General features: G+C 49.7%; 1 protein-coding gene across 1 annotated transcript in view; it reads left to right on the plus strand.

Annotated features, from left to right (window-relative positions):
* Positions 1-19586, plus strand: part of LOC119404728 (uncharacterized) — a 53855-nt gene extending 34269 nt beyond the window's left edge. Inside the window, exons 2-5 of the mRNA XM_049419373.1 lie at positions 7698-7771; positions 16907-16982; positions 17977-18394; positions 19500-19586. Coding sequence (XP_049275330.1) covers positions 16963-16982; positions 17977-18394; positions 19500-19586 — 525 coding nt within the window. The 5' untranslated portion in view covers positions 7698-7771; positions 16907-16962. The remainder of the gene's footprint in view (positions 1-7697; positions 7772-16906; positions 16983-17976; positions 18395-19499) is intronic.
* The last annotated feature ends 728 nt before the right edge of the window (positions 19587-20314 follow it).

The following is a 20314-nucleotide window of genomic DNA, read 5'->3' on the forward strand; positions in this document are numbered from 1 at the left end:
ACGCGACGCACCCGGTGCTTTCAAATCACTAACGGCGTGCGCGCTTTCAGCGTGACATATCATTCTAGATGTAGGAACGTAGGGAGCGCCGAGTTTTCAACATTAGGAAAGGCAAGCAAGCCTGATGATGATTTCTGTTGTGAGACAAAGAGACTCCACATAGGGTTGAAACTCTTTTTAGAGTGTACCTTCCCGCTACATTCAGTAAGACACTTTGCACACGTTAATCTGATGCGCAGCAAGTTTCCAAACATAAAAGTCTCAAGGCCGGGATCAAAACTGCGTCCTTCGGGTCAGCAGCAGAGCGCTGTAATAACCATGTACCACCGTGACGCACCTGAAGACTCTTCTCTCCTGTATAAGCGATCCGAGGTGACACGGGGAATTCGCATCGCGTCCCTCTACTTTTTCTTCCCCCGTCCGCTAGGTTTTGTGTTCTGGCGCTGCTGTCGACTGTACAAAGCCTCAGCGCAAGGAGCGCCTATTGCCGTTGCTGTTGCTGCCCGCTTCGCTCATGCAGCTACGAGGCTTCTGCGGCGAAAACTGGCTTTGCTTTGTTGCTGCTGTGTACAAGAGTGCCGCGCCGGGCCACGCCTCGTGTTTTTTTCTTTTTTTTTTTTTCGAGCCTTGCTGCCTTTCGCGAATCCCATTTCCCGATACCCACGTATATTGTGTATACGTGCACCACAAAAAAAAAAAATAAATAAAAAAAACTTCCTGGCACCGTCCCCTCATCCGCATGTTCTTTTGTACGTACTTGTCATTGGCGCGAAATACATGTTGTTAATTAGGAACATAGAGACAGACAGACAGTGAGGCGTCGGGCTACGAACTGTCCAATTACTGTTTCAGACACAAAGAGAAGAAGACTTTCGCGCATGCGCTGCAGAGCCAAGGGGAAACGCAGGACGACGTGGTCACGATAGCAGTCTTTCAAGAAAACAGGCTTCTGTCAAATACAATGCCACGCAAGCCTTCCCTTTAACAGTGTACCAGTCTGTACATGCCCTGACCACATGGTCGTACACCATGGCTCTGCTGCGCATGCGCGGAGCGTTCTGTTTGCGTCTGATGCTGTCATTATTCATTAAACAGTTGGTAGACTGGCGTCTCACCGTCTGTCTCTCCTCTATTCCCCTTTTCACATTGTGTATTTCGCGTAAGGAACAAGTGTGTACGGTCAACCTAAGCACCAACTTGCCCAAGAAGAAGGTCTCTTGGAACATACGCATGTTCATCGTGTTCGAGGAATGTGGTTCTCACGCACGCGCCTCTCCACTCTGGCTCGTGGTTTCTGGAACGTTGGGCACACCACGTCATTGCCTCCTGGTTTCGTGTTATGCCCCTCCTACTCGTTTATTAACATGCTTTCGCCTGTTATATTATGAGGCCCTGCACAGCTGTGCTCGTTAACGATGCTCCAAGTTGTGGACGCTCTGGGCACGTTAGTGACTGCAAGGATACACTTTGCTTCGAGCTGAATCACTGTTACTTACAGTGCAGTCACCGAATGACTCAGGACCAGGATTTTGGGACAGGTGCATGTCGCTCCATCCATCGGAGTCTGCCGTGAGATATAGCGTAACTGAAGCCGAAATAAGTGAAGGCAATGTATCTCACGCAAAGGAAGAGGCTAGTAATCATAATCAACTAATGGCTATTTGCGCTGGAGATCACATCTGGCAAAATTCTAAAAGTGTGCCATAAAGTACGCATGGATGGAAAAACTTTATTGATTGTCCGGCAGATTATCGGCCCGGGCTCAGGTCTCCCATGTCGGGACGTCAAGGCCCTGCCCCTCCGCCGCTTCACTGGCCTGCTGGACTACTCAGAGCACGCAGCTTCCCAGCCCATTTGGAACTTTTACAATACCGTCCATGGATCTCTTATGGGCGGTCTTGTAAAATATTTTGAAATGTCCTGGGAACCTAAATACCTAAATACTTAGGGTCACAGTACCAGAACTTTACCAAAATGTTCTAGATAGTCTCCGGTAAAAGTTAACTTGGCTGTCGCCAAAAGATGGCGCGACGATCACATGTTTAGTGGAACATCTTCGAGACTTGGCTTCGCGCGTGGACCGAACGGTTAGATCAGTTGGCGTCTTAGACAGTTGTTCTCAGAGTCTAATGAAACGTGGCACATAGTGTTCTTACCAGGGGCGGATCCAGGTGCCAACTTTGGGGGGGGGGGGGGTTCCTTCATCTGACCGGGGGGGGGGGGGGGGTAGGGTAGAGATGAGGAGAGACAGGCACTGCAGGCAGGCGGGGGGAGGGCTGACACATGCTTTGGGGGGGGGCGATCGCCCCTACCGCCCCCCCCTCTGGATCCGCCACTGGTTCTTACTAATTTCCCCCCGAGAAGCCAGTACATGCGCTTTACTGGCTACAACTAGTTCGATTAAAAGCGAACGTGCAAAAGTAGGCAGACTCAAGTCTAAAAGCCTTCAATGTCACAACGAACCTGCGAAAAATAGACCCTAACTTAGCGCGTTTTGTGCTTGCAGAAATTTGAATAGCGCTGGCTAAGAAAAAAAATTCCTGTATGTATTTAAATAGTCGTAGCTAGTAGCGTTACCACCATTACTGCAGTACAAGCGCTGAATCTAACTCTGAGAAATGTAGCCGCTTGGCCTAGTTTGGCCGCCATACTTTCAGGAGGCGTTCCCTCAGAAGAAACAGTCCCAAGCTGTACGAAACCAAAGCGCTATCTTTGACTGTCCACATTGGAGCGTCGTAGCGAGCATTGCTGTGCGCGGTGCAAGGCGGTGATTTACAGTAACTGTTCGCCAGCTTCGACGTAAGCCTGAAGAAAAGGAACTGTAATCGTGTTTACGATATGGCAGGCCCCGCTACGTATGCCATGATCCATCGGCGTCCATGTTCTGCCTTGGATGCTTCGGCTGTGGGAGCGAGCAGCAGCAACAACAGCAGCATCAACAGCAGCAGCAACAGCAACCGCAGCAGAACGGAGAATCGCACGGTGCTGCGTCATGGTACGATCCTGGTCTCACCGACTCCGGTGGTGTTGTACCTTGCTCTCTCTATTCGACGCTTTCGACGTGGGCGTTTTGAGCCGCTATTACCTGAACACGATTCGACAGGAACGCGCATAGTCGAGGACAGCAGGGACGTGTTTTCACGCTATCAGAACTTTGCAGCCCTAGGATAAACGTGAAGGTTTTGGCTAGTTGGTACTCCAGTACAAAAATAGGCATGCGCGAGGGGGTGGGGGGAATCCTCTACTCACCGTGCTCCAGGATTCTTCATCGCTACTTATCACTGTAAGATCCAGATGGGTGTGGCTCGCAGAAGTTAGCTTATCGTTAACCCCATGATTATTACGTTTACTGAAGTTCGTAATAAATGCGTCTACAATAGGCAGTTTTAGAATAGGGTACGCATAGATAGCGTTTATTGGGCACGATACGCTATTTCCGTAACTTAACCTGGGTACCCCACGAAAATAGCGCATGACGCATGCGCAGTGGTGACAAACGCTAACGCGAAGCTTTGAGTACCCTGCTCTAAAATTATCTAATATGCTGAAACATCGTTTTTCCAAAAGCAGAGTCGAGGGTAAACTTCTACTCTTTTAAAGTCCAGAGAAAACTCTCAGACCGCCCTGTTGTGACGTCGTGGAGTTCGCTTGTCTCGATAGCTGGAGATTCCATTAACTCCCAAAAGACGGGTAGGGGGCGCCGCAATCACTGCTGCACGGCAGCTATAAACGCCTTTCTTTTCCTTCTACAGACCTCCGCGCTTTGCGCGGAAGTTGCGGTAGAGTCCGGCTGTACACTGACGTTGGTCGCGGGTGCAAAATCGATCCAAAGATAGAGGAAAAGTTCAAGGGCTACAGAGTCGACGGTGCAGGAGGGTGGCGAGTTCTGCTGTCTGGCCGCGGAGGGAATACTAATCACCCGCGTGAATCTAATTAACAAGGCGCGCACGCGCCCATGTCACGCCCGGAGAACGAGATCGCGTTCGGCGATTGTCCCAACACAGATAGCGCCGACGGCGCCGTCACGCGGCCATCTGTTGGGGTGTGCCAGACTGCTGCTTCGTGCTCCCTGGTGGGCCCGCTTTCTTTGTTTAATAGGCACCGCGATAGTGACCGGCAGCCGCCATTTTAAGAAAAAAAAAAAAAAACGCTGCACTTAGCACGGAACGGATCCGATTCGATGCCACCCGCCGTGGTAGTCTTGCAGTCATGTTGCTCGAATGCTGACCCGAAGGTCGCGGGTCGAATCCCACCCGCGGCGGCCGCATTTCGATGGAGGCAAGATGCTAGAGACCCGTGTGCTTCGATTTAGGTGCAACGTCAAAGATCCCCAGGTGGTCGAAATCTCTGGAGCCCACCAGTACGGTGTCTCTCGTAATCATAGCGAGGTATTGGGACGTAAAACCCCTACAGTCGTTATTGTTATTGATTCGATGTTTTAGCGAAAGTCGAACATCGTGTGATGTTGAATCTCTTTTGGTTTCTGGCACGTTATGAGTGGTCCAGTTTTCGGAGCATGATTTAGTTATTGAGATAGTATACATTATTAAGTGGTTCAGTTCTGCCCGCTTTAGGAGGAACGGTGCAAGAAAGAACACAAAGGCGAGGAAGTATAATCAGGTCCCACAATACTTGGGTCCAACTAGCACAGCTTTTGTTTCGTTTGTTTAAGTATATAGCGCTGCGAAGTGACGGAAGCGTGGGAAAATTCGATTCCCTGTTTTCCGTCTGGTGTTCCGTTTCGCTTACGTGAGATACGCGACTTCTGCGAAATACAGCTGTCACGTGATGAAGTATCGTCAACCGCGCTCAGCTGACGTCGTACAGCTACAGCGTGCCTAGAAATGCGAAACGGCATGTCATATGCGGAACTGGACAAAAGAGAGAGAGAGAGAGAGAGAGAGAGAAAAGCCATATTCCTGCCCTGCCGAGTCGTGAAAAAATAAATAAATAAAGGCTTTTGTTTTTTTGCGTGATAAACCCGCACGGATTTTCCTTGTAGGGTTGTGCTACAAATGGATGGCTGACATTTTAAATGGACGCACCCCCCCCCCCCCCCCCCTTCATGATCATTCCCACAGCGCGCGGACTTTCGATGAACTTGCCTGCCGTATTAAGTTTCCCTGTGCTTCGACTCGTCGATGAAGTAATCCTCGCGCTGTGCGGTCTACCAATCTCCTGGTTAGCGCAGATGGTAGCATGGTAGCTCCCGAAAGGCGTTGGCTCCTGGTTCGAATCCGGACCAGGACGATGTTTTCAATAATATAGATGATATCGGTATGTACAGACGGATGGGTGGCGGTGATCCTTCTTTTTTGATGGAACGCCAGTATGGTTTGAACAGTTAAAGTGGAGCGGGCAGCATGTTTTTGAATGACTAGAACGAAAACTGATTCTCTGATACAAGAAACGAAATGCTGTTGTTTTCCATTTTTCTTGTATCTTAAGTATTACGTATGAAATCTTTACATACGTTAGTTGTTTATTCTACAATCAACCTTATATTTGTTTATTTAGTTATTCATAAAACCTCACTGGCTCCGTGTGTTTGGGATGCAGAGGGAAAAAAAAAAAAAGATCAGTAGATGTGAACAGAGTGCTTCCCGTCTGCGCACCTATTTCGTCTCGCGCTGCATCTACACCATCTACACCGTCACTTGAGTCTGCTACGCGACTAGTTAAGACGCAATCCACGCTGCACGCAACTACGCGGGGTTGTTACGCCGGCGCGATCGCCGCCGAGCACGCTACCTGGTGGCGCGACGGTGCGGAACAATGGCGTTCGGCCGCTCGCATTAAAATAGACCTCGCTCCTCGCGTCGCCGCTGCTTTAATAATGAGCCCTTAACGAGGCCGACGCTGCGCATCGGGGCAATCGGCTGCGCACCTGCGGCTGCTGCTGCTGCCGTGACGTCACGGCTGACTTAAATATAGGAGCGCGCGCTCGCAGAGGTTCTTTGCAAGAAGCCGTGGTGGCGGCTAACTGTATAGCACTCGGTTATTCGAGAGGACCGCGTGATGCAGGAAGCAAAGGAAAAATGCTAAGAAGGTTTGGGAATACGAGGCGCTCGTGATCACTTTCGTCTACGCGAAGGGGACCGCTTGTTGGGGCCGCGTGGTTGTTCTTTCACGGCTGTTGTTTCGATTATGCGCGTCATCCTGAATCTCTGCTGCTCTCATTGAACTCTGCTTGTTAATTAACTTTTAATCGGGAGGTTTACGTGCCGAAGCTAAGATATGATTACGGGCTGTACGTAAAGGTAGATTTAGGGTTAATTTAGACCAACCGAGGTTCCTTGATGGCGCGCATATGTGAATCTCTGTTACCCCAACCAGACAGATATCTGCCGAATACTTTACCTTTGATTAAATACTCAGGTGTACTTGCATTTCAGGCTAGAGGTGTGCGCCGCCGCGCCGCCGCCGCCGCCTGTTTTTGGTCACGCCGCTCGCGCCGCCGCGCAATGATTGCGGCGCGCCGCCGTTAGTACTTTCTTTTAATTCGAATGGGGAATCTGGAAATAAAATACAGCCCTTCGTCAGAGGAGCTCTTCTCGATGAGTTCATGCATTCAACTGTCCACTTCAGCGGACGCTGAATAGCGGGAGCTCGGCGAGAAGCGCGCCCCTTGTTTCCGGTTCTTGTTCTGCAGCGCCATCATGACATCACGAAGCTTCCAAACACTCTCGACAGAAATGATAGGGACGGAATGCGCTTCAATGCAACGAACGCAGCCCTCATAGATCCGATTTTCGGTGCACATGTCTTTTGATCGTGTTAGCCATCGATTTAGGTTTAATGCGGCCGCTCGTCTAACGCAGCTGTAAGGTCGGTACGCATTCCCTGCATCATTCTCAAACATCTGGGACACATTCATATGCAAATACAGACGTGGAAAGTTCCTGTTTCTGTGCATTTCGTCCACTCTCTTCTTAGCTAGGAATGTGCTGGGGTTTCGGTGCTGCGACGTGGTCAAGAGCGAGGTGACATCACGGCTCACCGCTTTTTCGAATCACTGAATGCGCACTGCCGAAATGGACTGGGGACATCTTTTAGATGAACGCTTCGAAAATAGCTCCCCAGAAGTTGTAGTATATTTTTCTACTCCAGAAATATCACGAGTATTGCCTGACCTTAACGCTGCCGCGTCCTCCAGCTTAAAGGGCGACGACCCAACTCGCTGGATAGCATATTCTTGGAGTCCTAGTACACTGTGCATAAATAGATAAACTAGATAAGTAATATGTATATCTCGGTGCGTTAGTACACTTTTTCCTTTCATTCTTACTCAAGTAAATAGATAAATAAATACAGAAGTAAAGAGAATGGCAAACAGAATATAGCTGAGCTAGTTGGCAAGTATTCATGTTAAGAAGACATGACGTGGAAACACGGACATGAGAGAAAAGTCGAGAGAGTGAACAGCTATCTCTCACGTAGACCACTACTCGCACTTGATTGATAGGTTATATAGCCTCTTACGTGGGAGATCGGATCCAAAATACTTAGCCGGTAGTCTTACTTCGTATAATATTACAATTCGTTGCTATCGCATTCATTGTCTCGCCCTTGCGGCGAAACTGCGATTGCTTTTTTTTCGAAGCCATTTAAAAGTTTATTTCATCATCATCATCATCATCATCATCATCATCATTTCATTTGACGTTCACCGTCTTCGTTGGTTGCCTTGTTCATAGGGAACTGTGCAGCAGCAAACAGGCGGCGGTCGGGTCCATCCCACTCAAGAGCTTCGCGACCAAGGATGTACCAGGTACGTATACCTCACAACTACACAGAATCGTTGAGCACTTTGTTTAAAGGAATTCAAGTATAATTATAGTTGATGCCTTCTCGACGTGCTTGTTTCAGTGAGTACCGACTTTTGGGATACTTTTTCTTCGTTACAAATGACGCGCTGGAAAGATGGGACGTGAAAGGCAGATTGACGGATAATAAACAAAAATTCATCTGTAATCGAGATGGTCATGTGTCAGCGTATTGTAACGATTGCAGATGTGAACCACTGTTTTAAAGATTGTGCCATCACGTGTCGACAATCTTACGGGTGGGTTTCGGTGCCGCCATATTGGGCTGTAGCCTTGTCATTTTGTATCTTTACCAACTAAACGAACAGTGCTACAGCAGACGCATACGCATGCTGAAACTGTTGGGTTGGTGCATTCGACGTTTCACGACCTTAATAATTCACGTCGCGATATACAAAAAGAAGAAAACATAAGTCTAACAGCCCAAGGTGACGGCGCCCGTGTGTCTTAAGTAAAATCGTGTATAGAAACATGTGGTGAATTCCATTGGTGGGTTCAAAGTGGCCGACGAACCCTGCGCCGGAGCACTCCACTCCGGTGGAGAGCAACCGAAGGAAATCTGCCAGTGGAACACAAGCGCCCTCGCCAGAGCAAACGGTAGGGGGCGCTAGCGCACATCTGTTTCGCAAGCGCCCAGCATTCCTCGCGGTTCGCGCAGTTTTTCGCCAGTTTTCGCTTTCACGGGCGCGAGCGGAGAGAACGGGCGCGATCGGACAGCGCATTTCATCGCGCACGCGGGACGCCACGCCCTGCGCACGCGCGTGGTGCTTGCGACTTCCGGTCGAATCCGCCGATTTTCGCGGAATAGAGTGAGCTGCTCCGTGGAGTGAATCTGGTGCAGGAGCTGCTCCAGATCTGCCAATGAAACATACAGGGAGCACCCTCAATCCGCCATTGGAACAGACTTGCTCCGAATGGAGCAGAAAAACTGCTACCGGAAGTGCTCCGAATCTGCCAATGGAATTCACCAATGGATAAGGACAAGCGGAAAATTGTTGAGACAAGCTCAGTAGCAAAAGAAGGTGCTAACTGCGTCAGTGTCCCATCGATTGTTTTGAGCGGAAGGGAAGCTGCCTATCCGGAAAATACTGGTTTGCGGGTGTGGTAATCCTTGCTGTGTAATCACGTGCTGGCTTTGGTGTTTATTTCTGTATAATGGCCTGAGGCCTTGCGATGTCTGCCGCGCATGTTCATACCCAAAAAACCCTCGCCGAATACGATGACGCAGACACCCTTTTCTCCTACGTCGACTTATTTTGCACGTCACCGCGCCAGTTTTATTTCCGTTCCCGTTGAAATGGCTCTGAGATTCAGACGTATAAGAAGCCACTGAGTGGATTGACCGCGAATGCCTATCTGGAAACTGAGCAATTCAAGCAAAAGAAAAAAAAAGAGGGCCTTCCACGCGCAGTGCGGTCGACCTTGCGCAGTGTGATATGGTCCCGCGGCAATCTTTACAGGGCCCGGCGATGCAGAGTCGCCATGACCGTCGCAACACCGTCGTGTTTGTCGACGGCGTGGAGATCGGGGAAACGAATCTTTGCTTTCTTGGCCCGCAGAGCTCTATCTGTAACGCGTTCGAATGAAACGAAGAAGCAAAGATGAAACACTATGATAGCTGCTTTGCCTGGCGCGTGCGTTGTAGCACGCCCTATCACCGCTCGGCTCGCGAGCGACCGCGTATGGGACGCGCGCGAGACCAGTTAGTTGCTCGGCAATTCCGATAGGGGGCGACCCGCGGAACCCTGTCTACCCTGTTTCGATGTCGTTGGATTTCCTTATACGCAGTGTATATACTCGATGCGTCGCGGGTCGTTCTTATTTCTCAAATTCGTACGATCCCTTGAGCCTGCATGAAAAGCTGTCTGCGTAGAAAAACCAGGCAGTTTGCTCGATATAACCGTAGTATACCTCCCGGATTTTCGGGACGGCCAGGAAGATCACGTTAAGAGGCGATAGTATTGAAGCTACGCCAATCTGCGCGCTGTCCGGGTCGTTTATTTCAGCGCAGCGATGTCGTCACGTGCCCTGATTGACTCTTACGAGTTTACGCATAGCGTAGGTAAACCATTAGTTGACTCGATAAAAACCCCGGCCTGCACGAACGTTCTGAGACGGTACCGCCGATAAGATCGCATTACCGTATAAGTTTGATAGCAACAAGTAGCTACCGTTATGAGTCCTCCTTCGGTGGTGCTGGCTGTTCACTTTGGCGGAGTAGATTGGTAGTATCTTAGATCACGTAACACCGCTTTGACGATACCGACAGTAACCTTGCCAACCAGACGCGTCTTAACCTTTCTTTTTCTTTTTTTTTACTGATGGCTTTATCAATACTGAAGGACTCGTGGTAAACGGTATCACGTTTGGTTAGCCTATCAAGTTGAAGCAAATGAATTTGTTCCGTTGTGGCTGCTTTGCAGCGTCATACCAAGTCTTGGGCATGGTTCTTCAAAACGGATAGCACGAAATACATTGTATTTTTATTACCACAGCAACATTATTTTCCCGTTTAATAGGCAGAATGTGAGAAGGGCCAGGGGGCCCACCTGCACCACTACGTTTAATAGACAATAGAATTCGGGCATTTCAGCGAGCTGTATTTTTCTATCAGTGGTTACGGTGCTCGGCTGCTGACGCGAAAGTCACGGGTTCGTAGCGGCCGCGGCGGTCGCATTTTCGATGGCGGCGAAAATGCTAGAGGCCCGTGTGCTTAGATATAGGTGCACGTTAGAGAACCCTACGAGGTCTAAAGTTACGGAGCCAACCACTACGGCGTGCCTCATAATCATATCGTGGTCTTATCACGCAAAATCTCAGCAGTTGTTATTATGGAGTAGGAAATCCCATCAGAAGACACGTGATAGCGAAGCGTGATAATGCGGTCTCACGGAGCTCGTATACTGCAAGATTTCTGAGAAACGGAGTGAGATGGCGGTTGTTTCTCTTGAAACAGACCCCGGCGTTGTGAAGACGCGGCTTGTTTGAGGTATACTTTACAGCTTTTGCATCCCGTACACTGCCACGCACTCATCAGGCTTAAGACAAAGAAAGACTAGAGCAGATATTGATCTGGTGTCGATTATCGTCGTCGATGTCGGTTATCATTGTGAAATCCGTCAGCGATGCGTGGACGCGCGGGCTTGCACGAAAAATATTCCCCGAGGAAACCATCGTCATTTACTAGAGGCCTGCAGTTCGGGCCCCGTCATCGAATACTGATAACATATTTTTTTCGCGCTGATCCGATGCAAATATCTGCAGAGCTTACGCGACTCGTGCGTGCACGGATCGCCCATCTGAACGAAACCCGCCCTGCCAGCGAAAGTGATGCTGGTCGCATTTTAAAACCAGAATCAGTAATAGTAAAACTCTCAGAGACACCGTTGCAATCTCTTCAAAATGCAGAGATGCACGCTTTAGCGTAATTTCAATTCACATTTCGGCCTCTCCGCAAGTTCTTCGAATGAGAGCAGAAATGCAGTGGGAAAAAACAGCGAAACCCTGCTTATAACAGGACAACTATACAAACCGAACGTGCGAAACAAAGAAACAATGAAATTGCGCTCACTGCGAAACTTCACTATACCACTATTTGGCCAGCCGGTTCTGCATAGGGGCAAGGCCGTAATCCAGATGGCGCAAGGGTCAAACGTGGAACGAAATGATAACCCTGGCAGGCGTGCCGTGGCGGCGGCGGCGTGAATACTAAAACGCACTGTTTAGATTGCAGGGTATAAGTCGACCTGCTCACGGTGGCATATAGACAAGTGCTCGAAGCTGTTGCTGCTGCTGTTGCAGCCGCTCTGGGCGAAGTGGCGTGAGTCACACCACGCTGTAGAGCAAGTGTGCTGTAGCTAGGCGCTGTCTCGATATACGTGTCTGGGTGGCTGCTGCTGCTGCTATCGCCAGGCTTTCGTGTGACGTGTACACTGCGCGCTCTTGTACGTGATGTGGAGTGAAGTTTGAGAGTACAGCATGCACCGCATAAAGTTTTCAAGTACAAGGCGTTATGCACGGAGCGCGAATCTCGGTCGTTTGACCGCGCGATCTTTGTTTTGCATTCGTGTGTTGAGTGTCCTCTCAGTATAGTTACACAGCTCGCCACTAGGGGAGGAAATGGAAATGAGGTTTGGCTTGGCCGCGGCGTTGTACCTGCTCGTGTGGGAGTGAAATTACTCCGAAACGCAAAACCGGAGCAGCCAAAGGTCGGACGCGTAGGGAGTACTGGGCTCTACGCTCATCTTGCCTATGATACATGCTTTGTGGGCTGCATTTTAAACATTTTTAATGTAAACCAAGTGTTCATGCAGTCCACTCAACGTGGGAGTTGTAGTGGAAACTGGCGCTGTGCAGCGTAGTTTAACCTTGCTGCCCCAAGGGACTCTGCTAACACGGCGCAGAAGAAATTCTGGTGCCTGAACGTAAACTCGCTGCAAGGCCGACTTGTGTGGCGCTTTTTTTTTTTTGAATGGCGAAAGCCGTAGATGCCTCATCAAACGCGAAAACTGACCGTCAGAATCAATACAAGTGATGCAAAAAATGCTGACGTCACTTAACGGGGCGTCGCATGATGACGTCATCACCCGACATCGTCGCTTGGTCAAAGGAGGGGGGGGTCAATCCCGGAGGTACTGTAAAACCACGTGAGGTACATAGAGCTTCCGATGCCTCCGATCCCGGGGGCAGTGCAAGACTACGTTAGGTGCAGAAGAAAAAGATGGTTTTCGCCTTCGAGTCATCTTAGGCGAACGCATAAGGGACCCTGTGAGCTCTTTTCCGTATCCCATGGTTACGTGATGATTAGTTGACGGTAGTTCTGTACATAATGACAACACATTGGCAGGCAAACACGAGAAATCAGGACTGAGTGAGTGTACTGTCTTCTCTTGACAATGTCTAAGTCGTTTCTGTGTCCTTACATTTGCGCAAGAACGATGGAAATTCTGCAGTGCTTAATTAGCCAGACTTAACTCTGGCTACGACACTTGCTATGGTGCTTCGTAAACTTGGCAAAGTCGTTCGTGTAGCTTCAGCTTTATTCTGCCAAGGGATCGTGTTACAAATAACATGAAACGCTGAAAACAATTAAGCTATTAAGATAACAATGCATCTGGGCACGGACGTAGTTCTTTGTCTAATCATATGGTTTTATACCGTGTTTACTGGCATGTAGATCCCATTTGCAGCGCAACAGGCCGCGGACATGGGACCTCTGCAGAAACGTTCCGTGCGACGTCATACCGCCGCCATAGAGTTTGATTGAAGGCCAAGGTACTACCTGGCGTTACGTAAAAGTCGCTATTTTGCCAGTGTATGGGGTTGGCCCCGTGTCACTGGGGTCCTATAGTAACCTACGCTGTGCCACGTGAACCCCGAGCTGTCGAGGTGGAAACAAGACTTTTCTTTACTGGGAACCTACCGCGTGCCTGTCACGTGGTTCTATCCCGCTTCGACTAGGTGTCTCTGCCGCGGCGCTGCCACTTGCGTATCAAGTGGTTATATCCGCCATTCGCCAATCGGCTGTTCTACGGCTCTAAACCTAATTTCTCGCACGTTTTTATCACGTTGTTTTGTGGCGTTTATTTGCTCCATGGACGTTTTTGTCGCGTGGTTTTATCGCGCGTCCGTTCCATGATGTCGTCACATGTCTCTACACCACGTGGTTCTACTAAAGCTTCTACCACGTGTACTTTACCTGGTCATATCACACGTCGACGACGTATAAAAATCAGCTGATCGATACGTCAGACGGTGTTTGGTTTCATGGGCCGCCGTGAAACCAAACGCACTTCTTCCCCATCGCAATGCACACGCAAGCGTGTCACAGAAATCAACGAAAAGATGAAAACAAAACCGACAAACAAGCGCGTCGCGTTCTGACAAGCCCTGCAGCTTGTATACAAGGCGCCCTCAAAAGCAGGACCAATAACGCATTTGGTAGGTTATATGTATCTCCTGCGCAGTGCTTGCCTGACACGACCGCACGTACACGGCGTTCCGTTTCAAGAGCATCTGTAGTCTTTCTACCCCCCCCCCCCTCAATCGTTATCTCTATGCATAATCGGCCCCTACCTGAGCAGGCGATTCACCTGTACTGTCCTTTCCAGCGCAAAGTTTTCTGGTGCGCTTCCAAACTCTCGTCCTCGCAAGTTGTGTGCGCGTCCTCTCTCTTTCTCTCTCCTCTCTCGCTTGTCCATCTCCGTACAGACCACTGTGCTCGTGTTCTACACGGTGCAGATGTTTCGCTGGTCGCCCTCTGCGCAATCTCGATCTCTCCATCTTGTAGTCTTCTTTCTTCTTTTCTTTTTCCCTTGCCACGAATAGTATGCGTGTGTGAGCAGCACAGAATAGGTAAAACGCGTCTCGCTTTCCTCTTCTCTCCTTTTTGCCTGTTTGTTTCCTGTATTGCCAGGAGTGGGGCTGCACATACACAGTCCGATAAGGCACGCGTAGACTAGATCGACCTTTACCATGCGGCACGCGCGGAACTTTCGGGACGTGGGTTAGCTTATCGTCGACACGTTGGCTTCGGGTTCGCCCCTTTCGTCGCAGCAAATTTCCTTCTGGGTGTACTGGGGAGCGCAGCAGGTTTGTAAGAGAAGGTCTTATTCAGGGATGGAATAAAGAAGGGAAGAAATTGTAAAGCTACGTTAAGCCCGGTTCTCGTGAAAGGTTGACTTAAGGATAACTTCCTCTTGGGCGAGTTGGTGTTTGCTAAAGATATTGTAGTATCAAAAACTCGTAAAAAGAAAGGCAGCAGAAGAAGGAGAAGAATGAAAGAAATACTCCTCTCCTTCTTTCCGTTCTTTTACGAGTTTGACGCAAATACGAAAGGTCGACTTAAGGTGCGCTACTTTAAGGAACGTGTTGTTGTAAGATCTGGTTTCGATACACGCTCATTTCGAGTTGTCAAATTGAAGAAAAATGTCTTTATTCTTCATTTCTAGCAAGAAAACGTCATGTTAAATTGTTATTGATGTTAACCGTCTGTGATACAATAAAATTTTCTAAACACAGTTCTGCTTCGCAGTGGTTGCCGTGCGGTCGTTAAAGAAAAGAAAAAACGACCGTTTTGTTTTTCAGTCCTACAACGATAAAAAGAACGTAGTTCACACCGTCCTGATCCTGCGGACCGCATATTGAAAGCTTAAGTGTGATGGTATAATTTAAAAGAGGACACTGGTCTCGCTGTATCATGAATTCTAAACGAAGCATTTTTTTTAGCCCTACCTCTGTACTTTCGTGTTCAAATTGAATTTTAGTTTGCTCAAATGAGTGGCCACTTGAAGGGGCGGTTACGTGCCGAAACCATGATATGACCTATATGACTACGAAACACGCAGCAGGGGAAAACTCCGGATTACTTCTGAGCGCTTGAGGTTCTTGAACGTGCGCCTAAATCTAAGTACAGGGGTGATTGTGCATTTCGCCACCCATTCAAGTGCGGACGCTGTATCCGGGAATCGAACCTGCATCCTCGAGCTTACTAGCGCAACACCTTTAAGCTACCCGAACGGGCCTTCGTATGACCTTAGGACTGTGTAGTTTCAACCGGACTCTCACCACCTCCTAATAGATTGCCTGTCATTGGGACTCTTTTAAAAAGCAAGGACGCTTCTAGTCTTTCGTTTTGCTGTTGCTGTTGCATACGTAAAATGTACCGCATACAAGACAAATTTAATCACGCAACAGATCTCCAGAGGAAGCTGGTGTGCTTCGCAACGAGGTGCATGTCGGCCAGCCATATATTTACCTATATAGCGCTGCGCCAAGTGGACATATATCAACGAGTGTTTACCGTCTAAAGACGTGTTGCGCTGTTGGCAACTAGCCCGTTGACACACGTCGCCGGGTAGGCTATAGGTTTAATCGGCAACTGAAATGCAAATTCTAGAAAATAGTTCATGGCTGGAACGAAGAGGAGAAATTAAAGGTTAAAATGTAACCTAACGGACATTCTTGCCCGAGGCAGTAAAGGTCGAGACTTTTTGTAAGAGTTACTCGGCAAGAAAATCCGGTTCCTTCCTTTGAAGTTCATATGGGAGGAGATGGAACGGAAAGGGAGTGGGGTTCAGCAGGACGGAGGCCGGTTGTCTGTCATGCATTAGGAAATGAGAAACGGGTGGAAACGTTTGGGAGAAGACCAGGAAGCTCTCTGTTGTGGCCGCAGACAGAGTAGCAGTTCCGTGCTTGATGCCATAGACGGTCAGTCAGTCCGGCAGCATTGAGAAATTGAAGCAGCGCTTTCGTCGCCTTTTGTAGCTCTGATGCGCAAGACAATAGTCCCAAGATCTTGTTCACGAGGAAAGCGTTTCGATTTAGCTGATTTAGACCTCTTCGGAGCTCAGGTCCTCCCCCTCCCTTCTAAAGTAAGCCTTCTAGATGAACTATCATGCTGCTCTGTTTTCTGACGTCCTATACGATAGAGTCAGTTTAGGTAGCCCATCTACAATTTCATTGCCGAGAGAGAGAGAGAGAGAGATCATAAACGTCTTCATTTGAGAACATAGCTTAGGAGAGGCACCCTTAGCGCAATATGCCTCGAGCTCAGGCAGCGTCCTTGATCCCTGGCGACAAGCCTTAGGCTGGAGCTGGCCAAGGCTCTCTCCCAAAGCTCGCCGGTGTGATAAGGGTTGGGGAGTTTTAGTGGGGATCGTCTGCAGCCTCCTATCTAATCATTGTCATCAGCAGCAGCAGCAGCAGTAGCGGCAGCAACTCAGACTCTTGTTCGCCATGGTCTTGCCGTAGTCATGTGTGCAGTTTTGGTTTATAAACAAGGAACCCGTAGTGGCGCACTGAATGTCCTTCGCCACGAACTGTTCAAACCACAAAGCACAACGGACTTATAAATGTATGCACATCGAACCACTGCTTTCCATGCTCAGTTTTTGCGCTAAGAGACCTCAAACACTTTTGGACGGGCTCCTGCTGCAGGCCGTTCCTGCAGCGTATATGCTGTGACTGCTGCGTGTTCCGCGCTCGGCTGGCCTTTTTTTTATGTAAAACTTGATGGCTACTTTCACTGTTTCCGAGTGTCACAAGCGTGCCGCCGTCCCCTTTTTGTCTGTTCTTTGCAGAGAAAAAGCTGCCAGCTGCTCCGGTGGTCCACGCACCTCCATCTGGCTCCGGGCAGATGCCACAGCTGCCAAAAGGGTGAGACCGTGACAGCCAACGTTTATTCTTTCAATGTCTCTTCACTATCGCAGATGTCTCGTCAAGATGGATCGAAGCGTTCTAATAAAAGTAACCAACGAGGGCCTCTCGAAGCCTGCGCCTCGTGACCCATTTGTTGAATGTTTCTTGGATCAGTGACGACATCACTTGAAAGTCAACTTCCCTTTATTACTACGCATTGACTTTCTTTCCCTAATGGAATAGACCTCACTGAACTCCGTGTCATGGTTGCGAAGTTACGACTTCTCCGCTGTCGTGAATTCAAATAGCAGCTGCTAAGTTCTAAATCTTGCTATTTAGCCTCTCACGTGCTCATTCCATCAGTACTTGCTTAGCATCGAACCTCTTCAGGTACCTCCGTAATGAGCCAAGTTTTGACGCCATCGAATAGTACTGGTTGCTTAAGCTTCTGACAGGCATTTGCAAGTGTCAACCGAAGTTGTGAAAGGCAGCGCTTTTTTCATTCTCTTCTGTCCTTTCTATAAGTCTATATCGCGCTATCCAAACCACCATCACGTACTGCAACCCGCTCGCCCAGACTTACACACTTGTACGCTATAGCTATGGATAATATTGTAGTACACATTAGCGGGTAGACAAATAAGGCACACAAACACTAGCACGCACGAATATACGCACGCACGGACACACTCAAGTGTAAGTTCTATTTTGTCCTCTGTGTGCGACCAGACAGTATCAACGATAGCTACAAGGGCTGTTATGAGCTATTTTAAGAGCACCGGGCTAGACTCGAGTCTTTTAAGTAAAGCACCGCGTACGTGATCACTTCATAATACGCAGCGGTGTGCCCACCGTGAGACATGCTTCATCGCTCTTTTGCTCCCCTTTACTTTTTCCCCTGTGTAGAGTAGCAGGCCAGGGCTCACGCGTACTCTGTTTTCCTCTAAATATTATCTACCCTTCTCTCGGGATTTGTCCTAAGTCTGCCGTTGTTTTGTACGGGCGCACGCAGAAAGCCTGAGGTCAAGTGCGAGTCCGATCCGAAGAGAGGCTCCAAGCGCGAGAGCAAGACCAAGGGCCTCAAGTCGTCGGCCAGCAGTGGTGGCAACAGCGTCAACATTGGCAACCGCGGAAGCAGTAGCATCGCCAAGCCCGAGGCCTCGTCTTCCAGCAAGCCCCTGGACGCCGGAGCTGCGGCGGAGGTGAAGAAGAAGCCGGAAGTCGTCACAGCGTCAACTTCTTTCGCTGCGGAGCCGCTGCCGCCGCCTGCGGCGGAACCGGAAGTGCTCTTCCCCACCTGCAGCACGGGCGCGGTGCCCAAGCGAATCGTCGTTCAAGCCACATCTTCGTCATCTTCGTCCTCGGCCAAGCGAGGTACCGCTCACGGCGACTCGCACAGCGGTACGGCACCCTTCACTAATTCACGCAAGGTCCGCCGCAGTGGTACACGTGGTTACGGTGCTAGGCTGCTGAGACGAAGGTCGCGTGTTGGATCCCGGCCGCGGCGCTCGCATTTCAACGCGAGAGCGTTAAAGAGTTCGTTTCGCAGAAATTCCAGTTTCGGCGGTTGTGAGTGAAAGATCAACGTTGTCCGTGACCGAAAATTCGAGGTAGATGCAAATAAAGAAATAAAAAAAATCTTCGGTTCGAGTGGGACTGGGAGTTCGAACCTCCGTGGCGCGATGCGTTCAGCCGCTCGGCAACCAACGCATACGCCATCTCGCATACTAACGGCGAGCTATTTATATACACCGTTTACCGTTTGTGGTACGCACATCTCGGACGTGCTTCACCGTGCCAGAGGCTTGACTATCACCCGCGAGATGTCGCAAAGGGCCCACGGGCGTGCTCGCCCCGCCGTGTTCCATCGCGCCGCATGGATGGATGTAGGAGCCGGAGGGCGTCCGAACTTTGGCTTTCCTTGCTGCATGGTTTAGGTGTCCAAAGAGAAGCGAAGCTAGGCTAGCGATTGGAAAGGCGAAACGAGTACGGTCCGATCACGCTAACGCCTTCTACTCCTGAAAGCGAAGCTCAAGCCCACGGTGAAAAAACAGCGCGACGTAGACACAGTCTAGGAAGTACACAGGACCAGCGCTGACTGCCAAATGACTGCCAATTCAGTTGGCAGTCAGCGTCGTCCTGCGTACTTCCTAGTCTGTGTCTACGTCGCGCTGTTTTTTTCACCGTGGATTTGTACCAACTAGCTCGCATCGATTCGCTCAGAAGCTCAAGCGTCCTCCAGATTTTTTTATGGAGGTGGAATGCTAGAAGCCCTTACACTGTGCGATGTCAGTGCACGTTAAAGAACACATGGCGTAGGCGTCCGCAGGGTTCCCCATTGGAGGGGGGGGGGGGCATTTCACCGCAGCCCCCCTCCAACCCTCCCATTGGACGAGTCCGAAAGAAAACATGCTTCGTTATGAATGCAAAAATAAAATTGAAGCCATTACGTGCTGCTCACAATGGCTTGCCTTTCGTCCCCGGCTTTCCAAGGGTAAAAGTGGGAAGTCAACAGTTCTTGGACTGCAACATCAGGGTCCCTCGGCCGCCATTGTCGTCAAAAACCTGCGTATCCATAAGCCAAGCCCGCAGATTAAGCTTGGACGGGACAAGTCTGACTGAGTGAAGATATGGGGCTGACCAGGGGCGTAGCCAGAAATCTTTTTCGGGGGGGGGTTCAACCATACTTTATGTATGTTCGTGCGTGCGTTTGTATGTGTACGTGTATATATACGCAAGCAAAACTGAAAAATTTCGGGGGGGGGGATTTGAACCCCCCCAACCCCCCCCCCCCCCTTGGCTACGCCCCTGGGGCTGACTGGGCGCCCCCTTAGGTGAATAGGTGAATATATAGGGGGCACCCCCCCCCCCCTTCTTTGCGCACGCCTATGCTAGATCGTCAATATCTCCGGAGCCCTCCACTACGGCGTGCCTCACAATCATATTGTAGTTTTGGCACGCAGTACGCTAGATACTATTATTGTTATTATTATTGTTATTATTATTACTTGACACAAGAGAGCGTTCTGTAATGTGCCAGCTTGTTCTGATAACCTTTGTAGTGAACTCTACGTTATCAGTGGTTTGGCTTTGCCCTGGTTGCGCTATCAGGGCGCGCGAGTTACATAAAGGCGCTGATGTGGCCGGGACATATTTCTGGATTGCAGGTCAGGCCACGTGGCGAAGTAAGATTAGCGCTGCCTCGATTTCGACGGTCCGTAACTCCTTTTCCGTTTCTGCCTGCGTGCCGTCCGTGACGCCAGCACCGCCGCAAGATCGAACCGTGCGCCCAGTCGCCAAGCGATTAGCTAAGACACCCGAAAGAAACCAGGGCCGGCTAATGAGCCAGC

The sequence above is a fragment of the Rhipicephalus sanguineus genome, chromosome 9 (genome assembly GCF_013339695.2).
Source record: "Rhipicephalus sanguineus isolate Rsan-2018 chromosome 9, BIME_Rsan_1.4, whole genome shotgun sequence".
Lineage (NCBI taxonomy): Eukaryota > Metazoa > Arthropoda > Arachnida > Ixodida > Ixodidae > Rhipicephalus > Rhipicephalus sanguineus.